Source organism: Anastrepha obliqua, chromosome 1, assembly GCF_027943255.1.
Source record: "Anastrepha obliqua isolate idAnaObli1 chromosome 1, idAnaObli1_1.0, whole genome shotgun sequence".
NCBI classification, from domain to species: Eukaryota; Metazoa; Arthropoda; class Insecta; order Diptera; family Tephritidae; genus Anastrepha; species Anastrepha obliqua.
The window spans coordinates 133851696-133867620 of NC_072892.1; the positions used below are offsets into that span (position 1 = coordinate 133851696).

The following is a 15925-nucleotide window of genomic DNA, read 5'->3' on the forward strand; positions in this document are numbered from 1 at the left end:
TCTATTTTATACCATTTTTTATTTTATACCACTTTCTATCTAAACCATTTGTTATTTAATACCATTTTGTTTTATACCAGTTTTATTTTATACCTTTTTCTATTTAGCACCATTTCTTCATATGTACCGTTTTCTTTTTTACACCATTTTTTTAATTTATACCAGTTTTATTTTATACCAGTATTCTATTTTATACCATTTTTTAATTTAAAGCCACTTTCTATTCGAAGCATTTTTTATTTTATACCATTTTTTATACCATTTTCTGTTTTATACCATTTTGTATTGTACAATTTTTTATTTTATACCACTTTCTATTTAAACCATTTTTTATTTTTTACGCTGTTTATTTTATACCATTTTTATACGTTTTTTTGTTTTATACTCTTTTCTATCTTATACCATTTCCATTTTATACCATTTTTTATTTTATACCTTTTTCTATTCTATAACTTTTTCTATTTTATACCATTTTTTGCTTCATACTATTTCCTATTTTATACCATTTCTTAATTTATACTATATCTTATTTTATTACTTTACTATAGCATTTATTATCGTTTTTAAATCAAAATTTATCATTTTTTAAGTATCCACTCCCATCAAAAACCACACTTTGCCCCAAAAACTTATAAAATTGCATAAAAAGTTTTATAAGCACTTCATCGATACGACAAGGCATTTGTATCAATGAAGTGGTATTCAAATCATATCATAAGCACCACATAACAGCCTCAAACAAGTCTGCAAAATGTTTAAACTGCCAACCTTCGTAACAGGCTTTGCCTCTGTGTAAAAAACGCACACATACAGCCAACTACTATGACAACCAAAAGAAAAAGAAAAACAAAACAAAAAAAAGAAAATAAAAAGAAAAAGGAGACCGAACGAAAAGACAGCCGCAAAGTAGCAGGCAACAGCAACAGTAGCAATCGCTACTTTGACGTGTTGTCAGCGATTAAACTTTTCAATATTGTTTACACGCCTTGATGTATGCTTACATTTTGGGTTCTTTAACTTTTCGCTTTTGAGTGGTGCAACAACAAAGCAGAAATTGAAAAAAAAAACTTGTTTGCCTTTAATGTTCACTCAATTCAATTTCCTACGATAAACTTTTGCATATAAAAATGTTTTCAAGGTTACTAAATATGTGGTTTGTGTTCAATATGCGCTTGGCGTTCTTTCAGCGTGCATTACTTGTTTTTTTTTTTTTTTTGTTCTTTTTACATTTTGTTAGCTCTTTATGGAGCTGCTCTTACCATAGATTGGCATTGCCACAATACAAGCACGCTTTGCCAAGCAACTAACACTGAATAAAAATAGAAACAAAAAAAAACGAATATGAAGAAAATATTTACAAAGGCAATGTGTAGTGCTGCAGACCATTTGGAGTTTGCCAGCTGGAGCTGCTGAAGTTTCGCAGTGATACGGCACGCCGCAGACACAGCAAGCGGCGCTAGCGATGACACATTGGAATTTCATGTGGTTATATGCTCCATTTTTCTGCGTATGTGTATGTGTACGTGCGTATGAACAAATGATGCAAATTTTTATTACGAGCCATAGCAACAACATAGCGTCTATAAAATGGCAGGATATTTTTAAGGATATGTTTGAAAAGTATAATAACAGGAAAAATACGTTTTCGCACATCCTTGATGACAGCAAATGACAGCTCGTTTGGCAAAGATATATCGTGGCTTTAACACATGGCTAAGTTTACATATTTGTTGTTGCAAAAATGGAAGAAGTATAAAGAAACAAATAACATAACAAAAGTTTACCGATACTCCGGGTTGCTTGATGGCGCAAATAATGTTGAAGTTTTAATGGGATTTTTTAGAAACTTTAACTTGAGGAGTAACTCATTTTCCGCCAGCTTAAAGCTGTAGTTACTCTAATTCGCTAAGGACTGTGCAGATTCATTTATCGCTTGCTACTAAAAATTCAGTTGCAGTAATTAGGGTAGGGATTTTGATGGTCTAGGTAGAAAGGTAGGTGAAATGGCTGAACTACCACTTGGTGCTCCCCAAGTAGCACTAAAGCGACTTATAAGACCTCCAACAGGCTGATATCTACAGCCAGGCAGATCTGTTGATGTAATGGAGAAGATTTATTGGGTTTAGGTTGGCGCACTGCCATAGGTAGTTAAAGAAAGGAGCACCCAATGACCTTAATTGTCTAGCTGCCCAACCCGGGCATTTACAGAGAAAGTACTCAACAGTCTCCTTCTCTGAAAGGTCCCCACAGCTTCCGCAATGGGGGTTAAATGGTAAACCTAGCTTTACCGCGTGTGTGCCGATCGTCCAATGACGGGTAAACACTGCTACGAGTTTGGAAATTTAATGGTGTGGAGTCCGCAGGACTTTATGAGTTCTCCGTTTATTGTATTGGGGCCAAAGGGCTTTCGAAATAGCACATGAAGAAAAGGAGTCCCATCTTTTTTGCGCTTTCCTGAGATATAAGTCGTGCAATTCCCTTTTGACAACAGTCAAGGAGGCGCCGATGTCTGGGTAGGAGGCATCTGAGATCAATTCAGTCCCCTGCTTGGAAAGCACATCAGCAATCTCATTTCCCTCTATGTTCCTATGTCCTGGAACCCAGATCAGAGAAATGTTACCTGCACACCCAAGAGATTTGATCTCCTCCTTACAGAAGTTGACTACTTTAGAAATACACGCGGCTTGACTATCGGAAAAGATGTTAATATTATATCTTCTTCGCTCCCACTTTCCTTAAGCATTTTGCTTGCATGTAGGATCGCAAAGATTCCTCCCTGAAAAAATACTAGCAGTATTCGGCGAATTTAAGGAAATAGGTAGAGTCTATACAGCACAAAAAAAAGATGAAATCGTAGCAACATCCAAGCCCTGGTAATGACCAACATCTGTGATACCCTTTTATCATTTAACAAAAATTTCTTTGTTGAGAAGCGGTTATCCCTTTGCGGTTTGTCTTGTAGGGCGAGTTTTAAGAAAAGTTTTTTCTAATATAGTCCCATTATTTTTCCAACAGTATATCCAGTAGTTTTTTGTTTGTTATTAGCAACTCCTTCTCCACCTAATGTTTCCAGTGCAGAGGAGGGCTTCCTATTTCTCTGCTACCACCAGCTGGTATGGCATTGAATAGAACGATTCTTCTGCATACGGTCCAAGCAGTTCACAACTTCCGGGTTTTGCCCAAGCAGTAGCTCCTACCTAAAGTAGTAGCTCCGGAACATCCGTTTGAGGGTGAGCTAATGTAAGAAGGCGAAGCAACCCAGGATGGATATCGGGTTGTGCACTGGGTTTGGGATCCACAACGTAAAAGCCCTCCCCCAATGAAAAACAAAACAAAGCCCCAGATGAAAGCTCTCGGATATATACTATATAATTATAGAACGGACACGTATTTCTATAATTTTTTTCTTTAATTTTTAATTTTTTTTTATATACTGTTTTCAATATATTTTTTTATTTTTTATATATTTTTTTATATTTTTTTTATTTTTTATAAATTTTTTTATTTTTTATAATTTTTTATTTTTTATTTTGTTTTTTTTTTTTTATTTTTTTATTTTATTTTTTTTTTATATTTTTTTTATTCTTTATATTTTTTTTTATTCTTTATATTTTTTTTTTATTTTTTATATTTTTTTTTATTCTTTATATTTTTTTATATTTTTATATTTTTTATTTATTTGTCTAATTTAATCTAATTTTTTTGTAAAAATATAGTTTATTCTATAGCAAAGCCTATATTAATCCAAGTTTCAAACCTTTAACAAGATTTATAAAAACGCTCATCATGATAGAAAAAGTGTATTTCTGTCATGAAATCTTCCTTACAAAAACCATCTGCTGTGCGGAGGCAGCATAAAAAAGTAGCAAAAAATGTACGCTCCAATTATTTTTATTTTTTATTTTCAATAAATGAAAATTCAAAAGTAGATGTATTTAAACAATATACAGTGCACTCCCATCAGAATTCAAAATGATAACAATAAAAATCAATAAATAACAGTCAATGGGGGATCAACAAATTTAAAAATCGACTTACAAAAAATAAAAAATATGAACAGAGAACTGAAAAGAGAAAATATAAAACACAAAACAGTAAATCAAAAGCACGCAAACTAGCATATGAAGTTAGTGACTAGCAACTTCCGACAATTTTAACGGGGAATGTGCGCCCGTATATCAAAGTTTGTGTGCAGGTGTGTGGTGCGAAGGCAACTTGTGGGGCAGGAAAAAAATATTTCGTGCACCAGAGAGCAATTTCCAATATTTAAACAATATAAAATAGCAGACGGACAAATAAACAAACGGCTGGGCAAGTAGTTGAGAAAGGCATCCAGCGGCCTGAAGAATCAGCCACCGAATAGAATCAGCCACCAACATATTATATTACACATGAATACTTCTATATGTTACTCCTATACATATGTACATACACTTATGCGAAAGGCAGCAAAGTGTTTGAGTACGTATGAGTGTGTGTTTACACGTCCGTACACAAAGAGAAACACAGTAACTGCAATCTTTGCGCTGGAAATTGCGGCTTGTGCTCTGCTGCTTAGAGTGTTGCTGCTGCCCTGTTGCCGCAACTAACTAAACAAGTGTTGATTTATGGCATCATCCGGTGTGATTACAAAACGAAAAACACAAATAAAAAAATTCAAATCAAACAAGCGCCGAGAGAAGCACAAAACGCAAGAAGGAAATACAAAATGAGTGGAAACGCATTTCACAAATAAAAAAAATAAAACCAGCTAGAAATGTTAGAAAAACAAAAACAACTAAAAAATACGTTATACTGCGCTTGAAAACATAAGGAAGCTACACATTCTTAAATAAATGCCAATGAGCATAAGGGAAAGGGTGAAATGAGTGGGCGAAGGCGCTAAGAACCAAGCGGAAAAGCAACACGCTCGCTGTATGAAATAGAAAAATGTATGAAAAGCAAACGTGAAAAAAGTATTGCAAGTACAAAAATTCAGTAGAAAAATGCAGCTAAAGAATGTATGGCAATAAATTCAGCCGCCTTTCGCTTGCTGCTGCTGCTGCTCTACGTTGCTCTTGCTCTCCTCGCTTGCTGACCGCCTCAGTTACTTTAGAATTTTTATGGTTTGCTTCCTCGACTGATGGCTGCTGGTTGGTTGGTTTGCGTATTGGCTCATTGCAGCGGCAACGACAACAACATAGGTAGAGCATTTGTTGTTGCTTGGATGTTTGCTTGGTTGAATTCAGGGTTGTAAAGCGGTATTGCGCTCTTCGCTTCACCAATTTTTATGCTTTCTTTATTTACAACAAATGACCTTAACTGCTGCCAACAAGTAACAACAGCCCTTGGCCACAGAATATGCAGCAAAAATATTTAAATATAATAAGTGTGAGTGTGTGTGTGTGTAATAAAGCAACTTTAAATTTGGTGCCATAAAATGCGAAATATTAAAGGCAATGAAATAAAAAAAATAAATTTAAAAATAAAAAACAAAATTAAGAAAAACATTAGAAAAAAGATCTAAAAACAAAAATAGGTATTAAAAAAAAATATACTCTTCTATAAGTTGAGAAAAAAATCTGATCTGCAATTATTTTAAACTTATTAGTTGAATTAAAACTTAAAGTGGTTTAACCCTTTCTCTACACCTGCTACGTGCTATGTCTATGAATGTTCGAGCTAATTCAATATTTTTCTTTAATTTTCGGACAACTGTGTGCAATGGCCCTATGTTAAATATAATAAAATTGTATACCATTCGGTAGAAGGATACCTTCTTGAATGTGAACAAACCATGGCATACGGTTCACTTTTTATTTAAAATCTATACTAAAGGGTTTTGCAATAAGAGCTGTTATTTTGATATTCAAAGAAAATTGCTATTTTTTAATATAAATAATCGGATGTTTATTTCATTATAAAGAGGAAGGTATGCCGTTAATAGTCGAAAATAACATCAGGCAAATGACCACCACGACCACCCACGCTTATAGGACAATATCCCTTTCCTGAATTTTTCCATAACCGAATTGCAAAGTGGCTGCCCTATGTCCTCGATAGCCTCACGAATTCCATCTTTGAGGTCTTGAATCGACCCAGGGCTGTTGGCGTAGACCTTCTCTTTCACGTGGCCCCAAAGAAAAAAGTCACAAGGTGTTAAATTACAAGATCTCGTGATCACCTCTTCGAGAGATAACATAGTCCGGAAACTTTTCCCGAAAATATCAATGGTTTCGTTGCTTGTGTGGCAGGTAGAGCCGTCTTGTTGAAAATAAACGTTGTCCAGATCAAAAAAATTCCGGCCATAAAAAATCGCCTTTTATATATTTAAATAACGACTGTTATTGGAAAACCCTTTATAATATAAATTCAGAAAAACAAGAATAGAAAGAGGAGAGAAAGTGAAAGGTAACTATTGTGGTTTAGTTGGGAAACACAGCTTTTCGATTAGAAAATTCCTCAGATAAATGTCTAGAACTCATGTCAAGAACCGCAACCCACATTTAGATAACTAAAACCTCATATTACCTTTTGTTCTAGAAATCAAATCGAGGCTGTCCTGTCTAGGTAGTATAGGACAGGATAAATGGCTGACCACGGGAGGGGCGCACTTCGACAACGAATAAAAAATGCGTACATTGTGATGTCATACAGAGGAAAAAGAGGCAAACGAGGGAGGAAAAGAGGCTTTGCATTGGAAGATGACGACCAACGGTGGATAATTACATTTGTATTAACCGAAGCTACTAATGAAATTCACCAGGTGTAGCAAATGAGAGCCCAGATGTCAAATTCTTAGACCGGTGCGAGCAGGCCAGCTGAAAAGAAGGTGCTGAGATAATTCCACTCAATCCAGCTTTTGCAGAAAGGACTTGAAGCAATCTCCAATCTCACCGCATGGATACCTAACGAATCCGGTAAGGATACCCACCATAGGAGCTGCGGCTTTATTTATCTTAGAAGTTCCCTTGAGTGCTGCCCATCCAGTCGGGTCCAAAAGGACCTCCGATTTTGCACATTTGCGTACTAGCTCAGCGCTCGCTGAGTTGACGCGAAGCCCATCTTTCCAAGAGTAGAACACAAGTTATTAAAGGAACCCCAATCCTCTCATTGCGCGGTGGAGTGATCTCCAGGGTCCTCTGTCCAGCTCATCAGCCCAGCAGTTTCTTTCTATACCACTGTCACCGGGAACCCAAATGAACTTAGTATCGACGTATTCGAATGCAGTCGAGAGAGAGAAGTCAAGCATTCCCGACTGACGGAGTAGAAATTTACGGTCTTTGCAGTAATCACAGAAGCGGCTACCTCTGCTTGGAAAACACTACATTGATCCGGAAACCTTAATTTCAGCTTGATGGAGAGCTCCTTGCAGAATACTCGCCCACCAACTCTTCCAAATATTGATCCCCCTGTTTCCGAATGTTACATACCGCCCACTTCTCCCTCAAGAGAATATAAATGGAAAAAGTACCGCTCGCACCCAGCGAGGGTGTACATTGATCACGCACCATGCGGATAAACTCTAAGTTTCTAAGAATACTGGTCTGTCTGTAGCTTGTGGCCCGAACAACTCAATCCGATTGCAGCGCTTGCAGCAACAGTTTTCCCTGCGATCCGCATTCAGCATAGCGTTAAGCGCTAGAGTAGGAGTAGTCCGAAGGGACCTATTGATTCCAATGAGACCTTTGAACTCTCTCTGGCTTCTTAACTGATGTCATCCTCTCCAGCGAGTTCCTCCAGACAAGGACTCGTTACAACAAAATTGGCTTTATAATTGTTATATAGTCAAAATGTAACTTTAAGCTTTGAGAACACATCTTTTGCCGATAGCGCGCCTACATCCATACAACGCGACCGTTCCCTTCCTGATTCTCTCGTCAATGGTGGGCGTCCACTTTAGCCCTCTGTCAAGGATGAGTCCCATTTACTTCACTCTGTCATAGAGCACCTACGGAGCGCCCACTATTGAGGAGAGTTGAGCTCTAGGTATTTTACGTTTCCTCGTAATAAGACGATCGTCGCCTTAAGGAAATTTACCGAAAAACGGCAATCTGCCAAAATCGCTTAGGCAGTTAACGCGCCAATCAAGTAGAAGGTAAAAAATGGACCTCATTCTCTCAAAGTGAAAGCCTCCGCCTACGTGTTCATTGAGCTTGGAACCAGCAGTGACTTCACATCTATTGTCCATTACCCCATTATTGTTCCAATCTTCTATCGCTGGGAAAGATGTGGTATAGGATGTATTTATGGCCTATTTATGTATTTATGTCCCAATAATGTAAAAATTAGCATTGGTGATGGAAAACAGTTTTGTTGTTTTTAAAAATAATTCCCATGACGATCAATATACACCAATTTTCGAAGCTCGCTCGCCGTATAATGAATTTAATTCAGAGATGCATGCTTGTCCGAAAATTGTGAAACTATGTCAACGCAAATGTTCACCATTTAATGCCATTTTTTACCCAGATGAGTTTTTAAAAAGCCACTGTAAACTACACGAACATGACTCACTCCCGAACACAGACTGAGTGCGTTTATCGTAAAATTTGTCAAATTTTCCAATGGAAATGTCAGATGGCATCTTACAACACTAGAAGTGGCCAAGGCCAGAAATATAAATAGCAACCCTCGTATATGTATACCTAAATCTATCTCGATTTCTTTTGCTCTTGCATACAACCGTTACGTGAGCAAAATTATAGAACCCGTGCGCGAGCATAAAAAGTCAATCAATCAAATGGAAGAAGATAATCTTTCGTCTACAAAATATTAAACAAAATTTGATTATAAACTACTTAAGTACCTATTAAAAAACATGAATTTTTCCAAAGTCTAGATAACCAATTTTTGTATCCACAAATCAGTCATATTCTCCTCCATCCAATCGAAGTGAAATTCGCAATCGATCTCCTTTTGACAGTTTTTCAAATGCAATATTCGCTTATCAATAGCGCTTATCAAAGACACTAACAATGGCAATTGGAATAAAACACAATTTGTAGGATTCTTGCATGTGCTCACATTCATAAATACATAAACACATACACATGTGCACAAAATTACTAGTGCACAATTCGTCAAAACAAAAGTCACAAAGTGGTTAGAACGAGATGAAAATAGCGAGCAATAAAAAGTCAACAGAAACTCTCCAAAATGACTACTGCAACTGTGACTGGCAATGGTCGCTTGCTAAAATCTGTAAACTAAAGTTTAAATGTATGTACATATGTATGTATGTATGTATTCATGTTCAACCAGCAACTTGTAATTAACTGTCAAAATTATGACAGATGGGCTAAAAAGTTCACTTCCGTTCCACAAAATACCGCAGGATACCAGCCAACACTTTGCTTCAATCCAATGAAACGAAAACTGCAACTACATTTTTTTAGTTAACCCACGAAATACCGTTCAATCAAAAGTTAGATTTACTAGATGCAATATCCAGATATGATTGCATATATTACACACACACACACACACACATACATATAGATACCATATATATATATATATATGTACATGCAATCATATGCTTGTTCATTTATACATTTTTGTAAAATTGTAAAATTAGATTCTTGTTTGTGTCAGTTGACAATAAATGACAAGCGAGTTTATGAGTTGTTATTGTTGTGAATGTTTATGTACGTTGTGTCTTACTTACCGCAACGGAGTTCTTCATATCGGCTATAGCTGACGCAAATTCAGAAAAATGCAATTCCGGTGAGTAAATTAATGGTGCCAATAAATCACCAGATTTACGTCCGGCTTCTAATGCTTTGGTTTCCCATTCCTCGGAGTTGGTAAGTATGGCTCCGTGTAATTTGCCCGTAGCAATGCCCTGCGAAGATATAAGAAAATTTAGATTTAATAATAAAATTCATAACATTTGAAAACTTGAAATATTTGCTTATAATTTGTAATTCTACCAAACTTTTTTTAGTTCACGATGAAGTATTAGAAGCCTTTTTGTGTAGCAAAAGGAGAGTAGGGATCGATTATACAAAGGAAAAATTTTAAGTTGAGGTATTGTAAAGGGGGTTTAACCCTAGCGTTTATTTATTGAACACTGGATATTTGCTTCAAGGAATCAACTATACGCCCTTAAAGACTGATTAAATTATTTATTTATTTATATATAATTGGTGTTTGTACCCTTTGTGGGTGTTTGGCCGAGCTCCTCCTCCCAATTGTGGTGTGCGTCTTGTTGCTTATCCACAAATGGAGGGACGCACAGCAGCCTTCTCTATATACATAGAATGGTTTGGCCACGCCCTTGGATGTGCTCGGGCGAAGGTCCAGCTCGCCATATCCCATTGACGAAATTTTCGCCGGGCAGACAGCTGTGTGGAGTTTATATCGAGGCGCTGGTTAGGTTGGAGCTTAGTAGAACCGTCACCCGCCAGACTGACCGGCGGTGAGACCGCCCTTGTACCTTGGGGGGTCGTGGCGCGCCTATCGTGCCGACAACTGCAGAGCAGGGAGGTGTACTGTTTTCACAAATCATCTTCCTCTGTTTACCTCAAGAACGAGACATTTTGGGAGCGTGCGTGCCCACCGAGGACTCGGCGATCCGTGCGTGTCACTTCCGCCGAGCGAGGTCTTTTGGAAGACACAAACGCAGATGGGCCGGCAGAGCCACATGAGGATTTCTCCCGCATGAACATCGCCAATTGCTTCCTCCGTTCCCTCCTGCCGCGCTCTTCGATTTCCCGGCTTCCTTGGGAGGTCGTACCGCCACCGCAGTGCCTTCACAATGCAAGCCCTACCAATGCAAAACTGCAATGGATTTGACACCGAAGGAAACCCGCAAAATCCATAGTATTGCATCAAATGCCTTTTCTCCAACAGCAAATTAAAGAAATGGAAAATATTGCAACCAGGTTATTCTAAAAACGCCACATTTTAAGCATACAAAATTACAAAGCAAACCAACTTTGAACAAATTTCACAAAGAAAGCGAAAAAATAGTATTTAGTGACGAAAAGAAGTTCAATCTGGATGGGCCGGATGGATACAATTACTAATAGGACTATGGTTAAGTTCGTGCGGTTTTTTTTCGAAATTTGAAACTTTATTGACGTAAAATGGTTACAAATTTAATATTCAAAGTATTGTCCATCGCTTGCTACTACTTTTTCCCATCTTTCTGGCAATTCACGGATTCCCTTTGTGAAAAATTCGGTCGGTTTTGCCGCAATCCACGAATCGATCCATTTTTTGACTTCATCGTAATTACGGAAGTGCAGGTCAGCCAGGCCATGTTGCATCGATCGGAAGAGATAGTAATCGGATGGCGCAAGGTCTGGACTATACGGCGGGTGGGGTAGGACATCCCATTTGAGCGTTTCTAAGTATGTTTTGACCACTTGTGCAACATGTGGCCGAGCATTGTCATGTTGCAAAATAACTTTGTCGTGTCTATCGGCGTATTGCGGCCGTTTTTCTCGCAGTGCTCGGCTCAAACGCATCAATTGTCGTCGGTAGACATCCCCCGTAATCGTTTCATTCGGTTTCAGTAGCTCATAATACACAACACCCAGCTGGTCCCACCAGATACACAGCATAACCTTCAGGCCATGAATATTCTGCGCCGACGTCGATGTTGAAGCATGGCCAGGGTATCCATACGTTGCCCGACGTTTTGGATTGTCGTAATGGACCCACTTTTCATCGCCAGTCACAATTCGATGCAAAAGACCCTTTCTTTTGTGCCGTTGAAGCAGTTGTTCGCATGCCATAAAACGGCGTTCAACGTCTCTTGGCTTCAATTCATACGGCACCCAATGGCCTACCTTTCGGATCATTCCCATGGCTTTTAAACGTTTGGAAATGGTTGATTGATCAACTCCCAAAGTTTTTGCAACCTCTTCTTGCGTTTGAGCCGGATCTTGATCGAGCAATTCCTCCAATTCGATATCCATGAACTTTGGCGGCGCACCCTCGCGTTCTTCGTCTTCCAAGCCAAAATCACCACTTTTAAAGCGTGCAAACCACTTCTGGCACGTTCGCTCAGCTAGAGCATGCTCACCATAAACTTCCACCAAGATACGATGACTTTCGGCTGCTTTTTTCTTCATATTAAAAAATTGCCCGCAAAAACACATTATTTGGCACGAAATTCGACATTTTCAAGTGTGGTAAAAATATTGTTGTTTACGCTTCAAATAAAAAACTTATACTGACGTTTGTGCCTTACGACAGTAGCTCTCCAATGAATGTTTGGAAATGTGGATCGATGGAATAATAATCAAGTTACGCCATCTGTTGTAAAACCGCAAGGAACTTATTCATAGTCCTATTATTTCCATGAATTATGACAGGAAGAAATATACTTGAGTCGACATCACAGCCGAGAAGGTGGTGTTATGTTATGGGGAGCAATAAAATATAGGCGATAGTTTGAAATTGGCGATAGTTAAAAAAATTGCATTTACTCATTCAAAAATTGTACCTCAAGTGAGCTTTACTACCGCAAAACTTTAAGATACCAGTCGGTAAACTTATCCCGTTTCAATACAAAATTCTATCTGTTGTTAATAAAAAAAGGCTTATTATAAAATTAAAACATAGTGGATTTTTTTATTTATTTATTTCCCAGTCCGGTTGAGAATTGCAGATATGGGTGTTGAGCGAATGAAATAATATTGTTCTGTTTCCCAAATATTCACTACATAATTGAATAAGGAGCATTTGGAGCAACCCATATACATGATTTCTTGAAAATTTTTACTTAGATATGATATGTATTAGGTTGGAGAATAAGTTCATAGCGTTTTTATATTTTCTTTTATTTTATAATGATTTGTTTGCTGTTTGTAAAGTAAGTATTCATTCCATAGTATATTTTCGGCTCTAAAAACTATGTTAATTGTATTTTTGAGTTATTGCATTTTTTATTAGTTTTATGGCTTAGAAATTGAATACCCAGGAGGCAAAAATTAACATTCACAACACCTGCCCTTCTTTGCTTTTCATCAAGGTCAAAAAGTCGCCGAAGCAGTCTGGCCCCGAAGCATTTGCGACGTGTATGGAGAAGACGTAAGCACAGAAATCGTTTGCAAAATTCAAAAATGGCGTCTTTGACATCATCGCGCAATGGAAGGCCTTCTAAATTCGATAAAGGAGAATGGTCGCCAAACCAGTCGTGAATCGGCGAAAAAAAAGGCTGCGATCATAAAACGATTCTCAATCACCTTCATTCAATGGGATGACCAAAAAATTGGGAGCCTGGGTGCCACGAACTCAACAAAAAAACAAAAAAGCAAAGAAAGGAGTGGGTGGCTCCAGGAGATACGCCAAAGCCGAGAGTCCAGCCGGATTTTCATCCAAAGATAACATGATATATGTTTGGTGGGACTGCACTGGGAAATGTTCGAAAAGAATGCCACGGTCAACAAGGAGCTTTGCATTGCTCACCTGATCGACCTGATCGACGTGGCCAAACCATACTCCTTCACGACAACGCCAGTTTCAGACAACGCAAGTCTCAAAGAATGGGAGGTTCTTCAGCATCCGCCGTATTCGTCGGACCTTGCACCGACCGATCATCATCTTTTCCGCTCCCTATCAAACCAAATTAAGGGTGCTACCTTCAATAACAAAGAGGGGCTCAACATCTTCTTTGACACCTAGCCAGGCGATTTTTGGTGGAATGGCATCAACAAATTGGTCGATAGGTTCGAAGATATGATATGAATTAACGTAAAACAAATTCATTAAAGATTCATTCCATTGGTTTTTATCGGTACCATTGTCAAGCGTATAACACGCAGATTAGAATTTGAAAGCTGTATGCCGATTATTCCTAAGAGGGCATTCCGAAGAACTGTGGAATTACTCAAAAAACATCAAATCACACGCATATATTGCACATTAGATGCGCCAGAATAATACACCGCCACACATGTCCGAAATCGCGATGCCAGAATTGCCTAACTAAGTCACGAATAAGCTACCTCATCCAGCGTTTTCTTTAAATTTAGTCCTCTGCGTCCTATTTCGTGAAATTTTTCGGCAGTAAGAGATTTTGGTTGGCAAAGGAATTTGGTCATCGGCATAGCAGTAAACGTCTTTTAAAGGCTTCAAGAAAACGTACTATTTGGAAGGCATCGACAAACTGGAGAAAAATTAAAAAAAATTAGAGAAATATTCGAGTGAAACGTCTTGAACTGAGAGCAGATTATATCGAAAAAAGTGATAAAATCTTTCATTGTTTCATTTGTCATAGACTTTGAGCTGTATTTCAATCAAAAAAAGTTTGCCAAGTTTTTTTTATACTTTTAATAAATGTAATGCATCCCATATGATGCGACAACTGCCCGTTATAAGCAACCAGGATCAGTTTCTTATTTCCAACTAATAACGAACATTTTTCACTTTCATTTATTACGGTTTAAAAATATTTAAAAGTGATTGATGCCAAATTTCAAAGTGTTTGCTACTGCATTCAGGCTTTGCAACTTTCCCTGATATACAAAAACCATTCGCACTTGGAATAGCTCAATAAACAAGAGTCTACATTTCTTTTCATGGCACGGCAAATAAAATGTCATACAAAAAACTTACAAGAAAAACTGTGGTGAAAGGAGAATCACTCCATGAACCAATTGATAAATGAAAGTAGAAGGTATAAGAATAAAATAAATAAGAAAAAATTAATTGAGAATATTGAGAGAAGATTAAATAAAAAGTAAATTCTGCTTCAGTTAGACTGCCACTTTGTGGACATACATACGGAGGTACCGTGTCCACATGGGAGTACTTAGTATGTAGGTCACAATTAATTTTCAGCCAACTAAGCAACGTAGCTTGTAGCATTTGCCAATAGAGAAACACAAATGTTCTGCAATTAACGTGTGTGTGTGTGTGTGAGTTAAAGGACCTACGAATGCATAGGTAAAAGCTCTTGTATCATACAAGTGCGCTCATACGCATAATGACCAGGCAGAGAAATCTACAAGTTTCGAGCTGACGTGAAGCTACTGGTGAATTTCTTTCATCTTCTCGGAATTATGTTGCCCAAATCCGACAACAAATCCACCCAAATCGAATCTCACTGTGTAAGCACGCATAAGTTCCGTGGACACGGCTCTACATAAAATCGTAAGCAAAATAGAAAGAGGACTTGCCTGCAAGGAATTTCGATTTCAAAGGAGCTCCCTACAACATCTACCCGGATGCTGTGATAAGAACTCTCGGGCGGGCTTTGGTCAACCACTGTTAGAATTTGTTCAGCAAATTCTTACTTAAAAAACCATCGTCTCATCGATAGGCGTAACTACTATTACTAACTACGCAGTGAGAGACACTCCTCAGGGGAGGGTCCTATTCGCCTACTCTGTAATCCCACTTTAAACAGTCTGCTCTTAAGGCTGTAAAATACTGGCTGCATCGCTTAAGCGGAATTGCATTAACATCATCAGGGAAGCATCTCCAAGTTTTGAGCGATAAACCCAGAAGGGCCGAAATGGAGTTATTTACAAAAAATACCCGCTTTCAAGACCCATTCACTATAGGGGTTGTACTTATGTATACTTGTTACCGAGGTAAAGTAGATCGCGATTATTCTAGACCGCATACGCAACAGGCTACCGCCGTAGCCGAATGGGTTGGTACGTGACTACCATTCGAGAGTGTGTAGGTTCGAGTTTCCGTGCTTGAAAGAGTAAAATGATAGAAAGTTTTTTCTAATAACGGTCGCCCCTCGCCAGGCAATGGCAAAGCGCCGAATGTATTTTGTGCCATGAAAAAGCTCCTCATAAAAACCATTTGCCGTCAAGCTCCCAGAAAATCTCTGAAGGGCAACAATAATTCTTCCAAAATGACAATTGAATTTAAAGCTATTCTAAATAAGCTGGCTAAGCGGTACACCACGACCGTTGTCTGGATCCCTGGGCACAGGAATGTTCCTGGAAGATGTTCCGCGAAAGTGCTGGAG

General features: G+C 38.1%; 1 protein-coding gene across 2 annotated transcripts in view; it reads right to left on the reverse strand.

Moving 5' to 3' along the window:
• Positions 1-15925, reverse strand: part of LOC129236172 (probable aminopeptidase NPEPL1) — a 52807-nt gene that overhangs the window by 14950 nt on the left and 21932 nt on the right. For both annotated transcript variants that reach the window (XM_054870405.1, XM_054870406.1), the window contains exon 4: positions 9650-9826. In XM_054870405.1, the coding sequence (XP_054726380.1) occupies positions 9650-9826 (177 nt within the window). The remainder of the gene's footprint in view (positions 1-9649; positions 9827-15925) is intronic.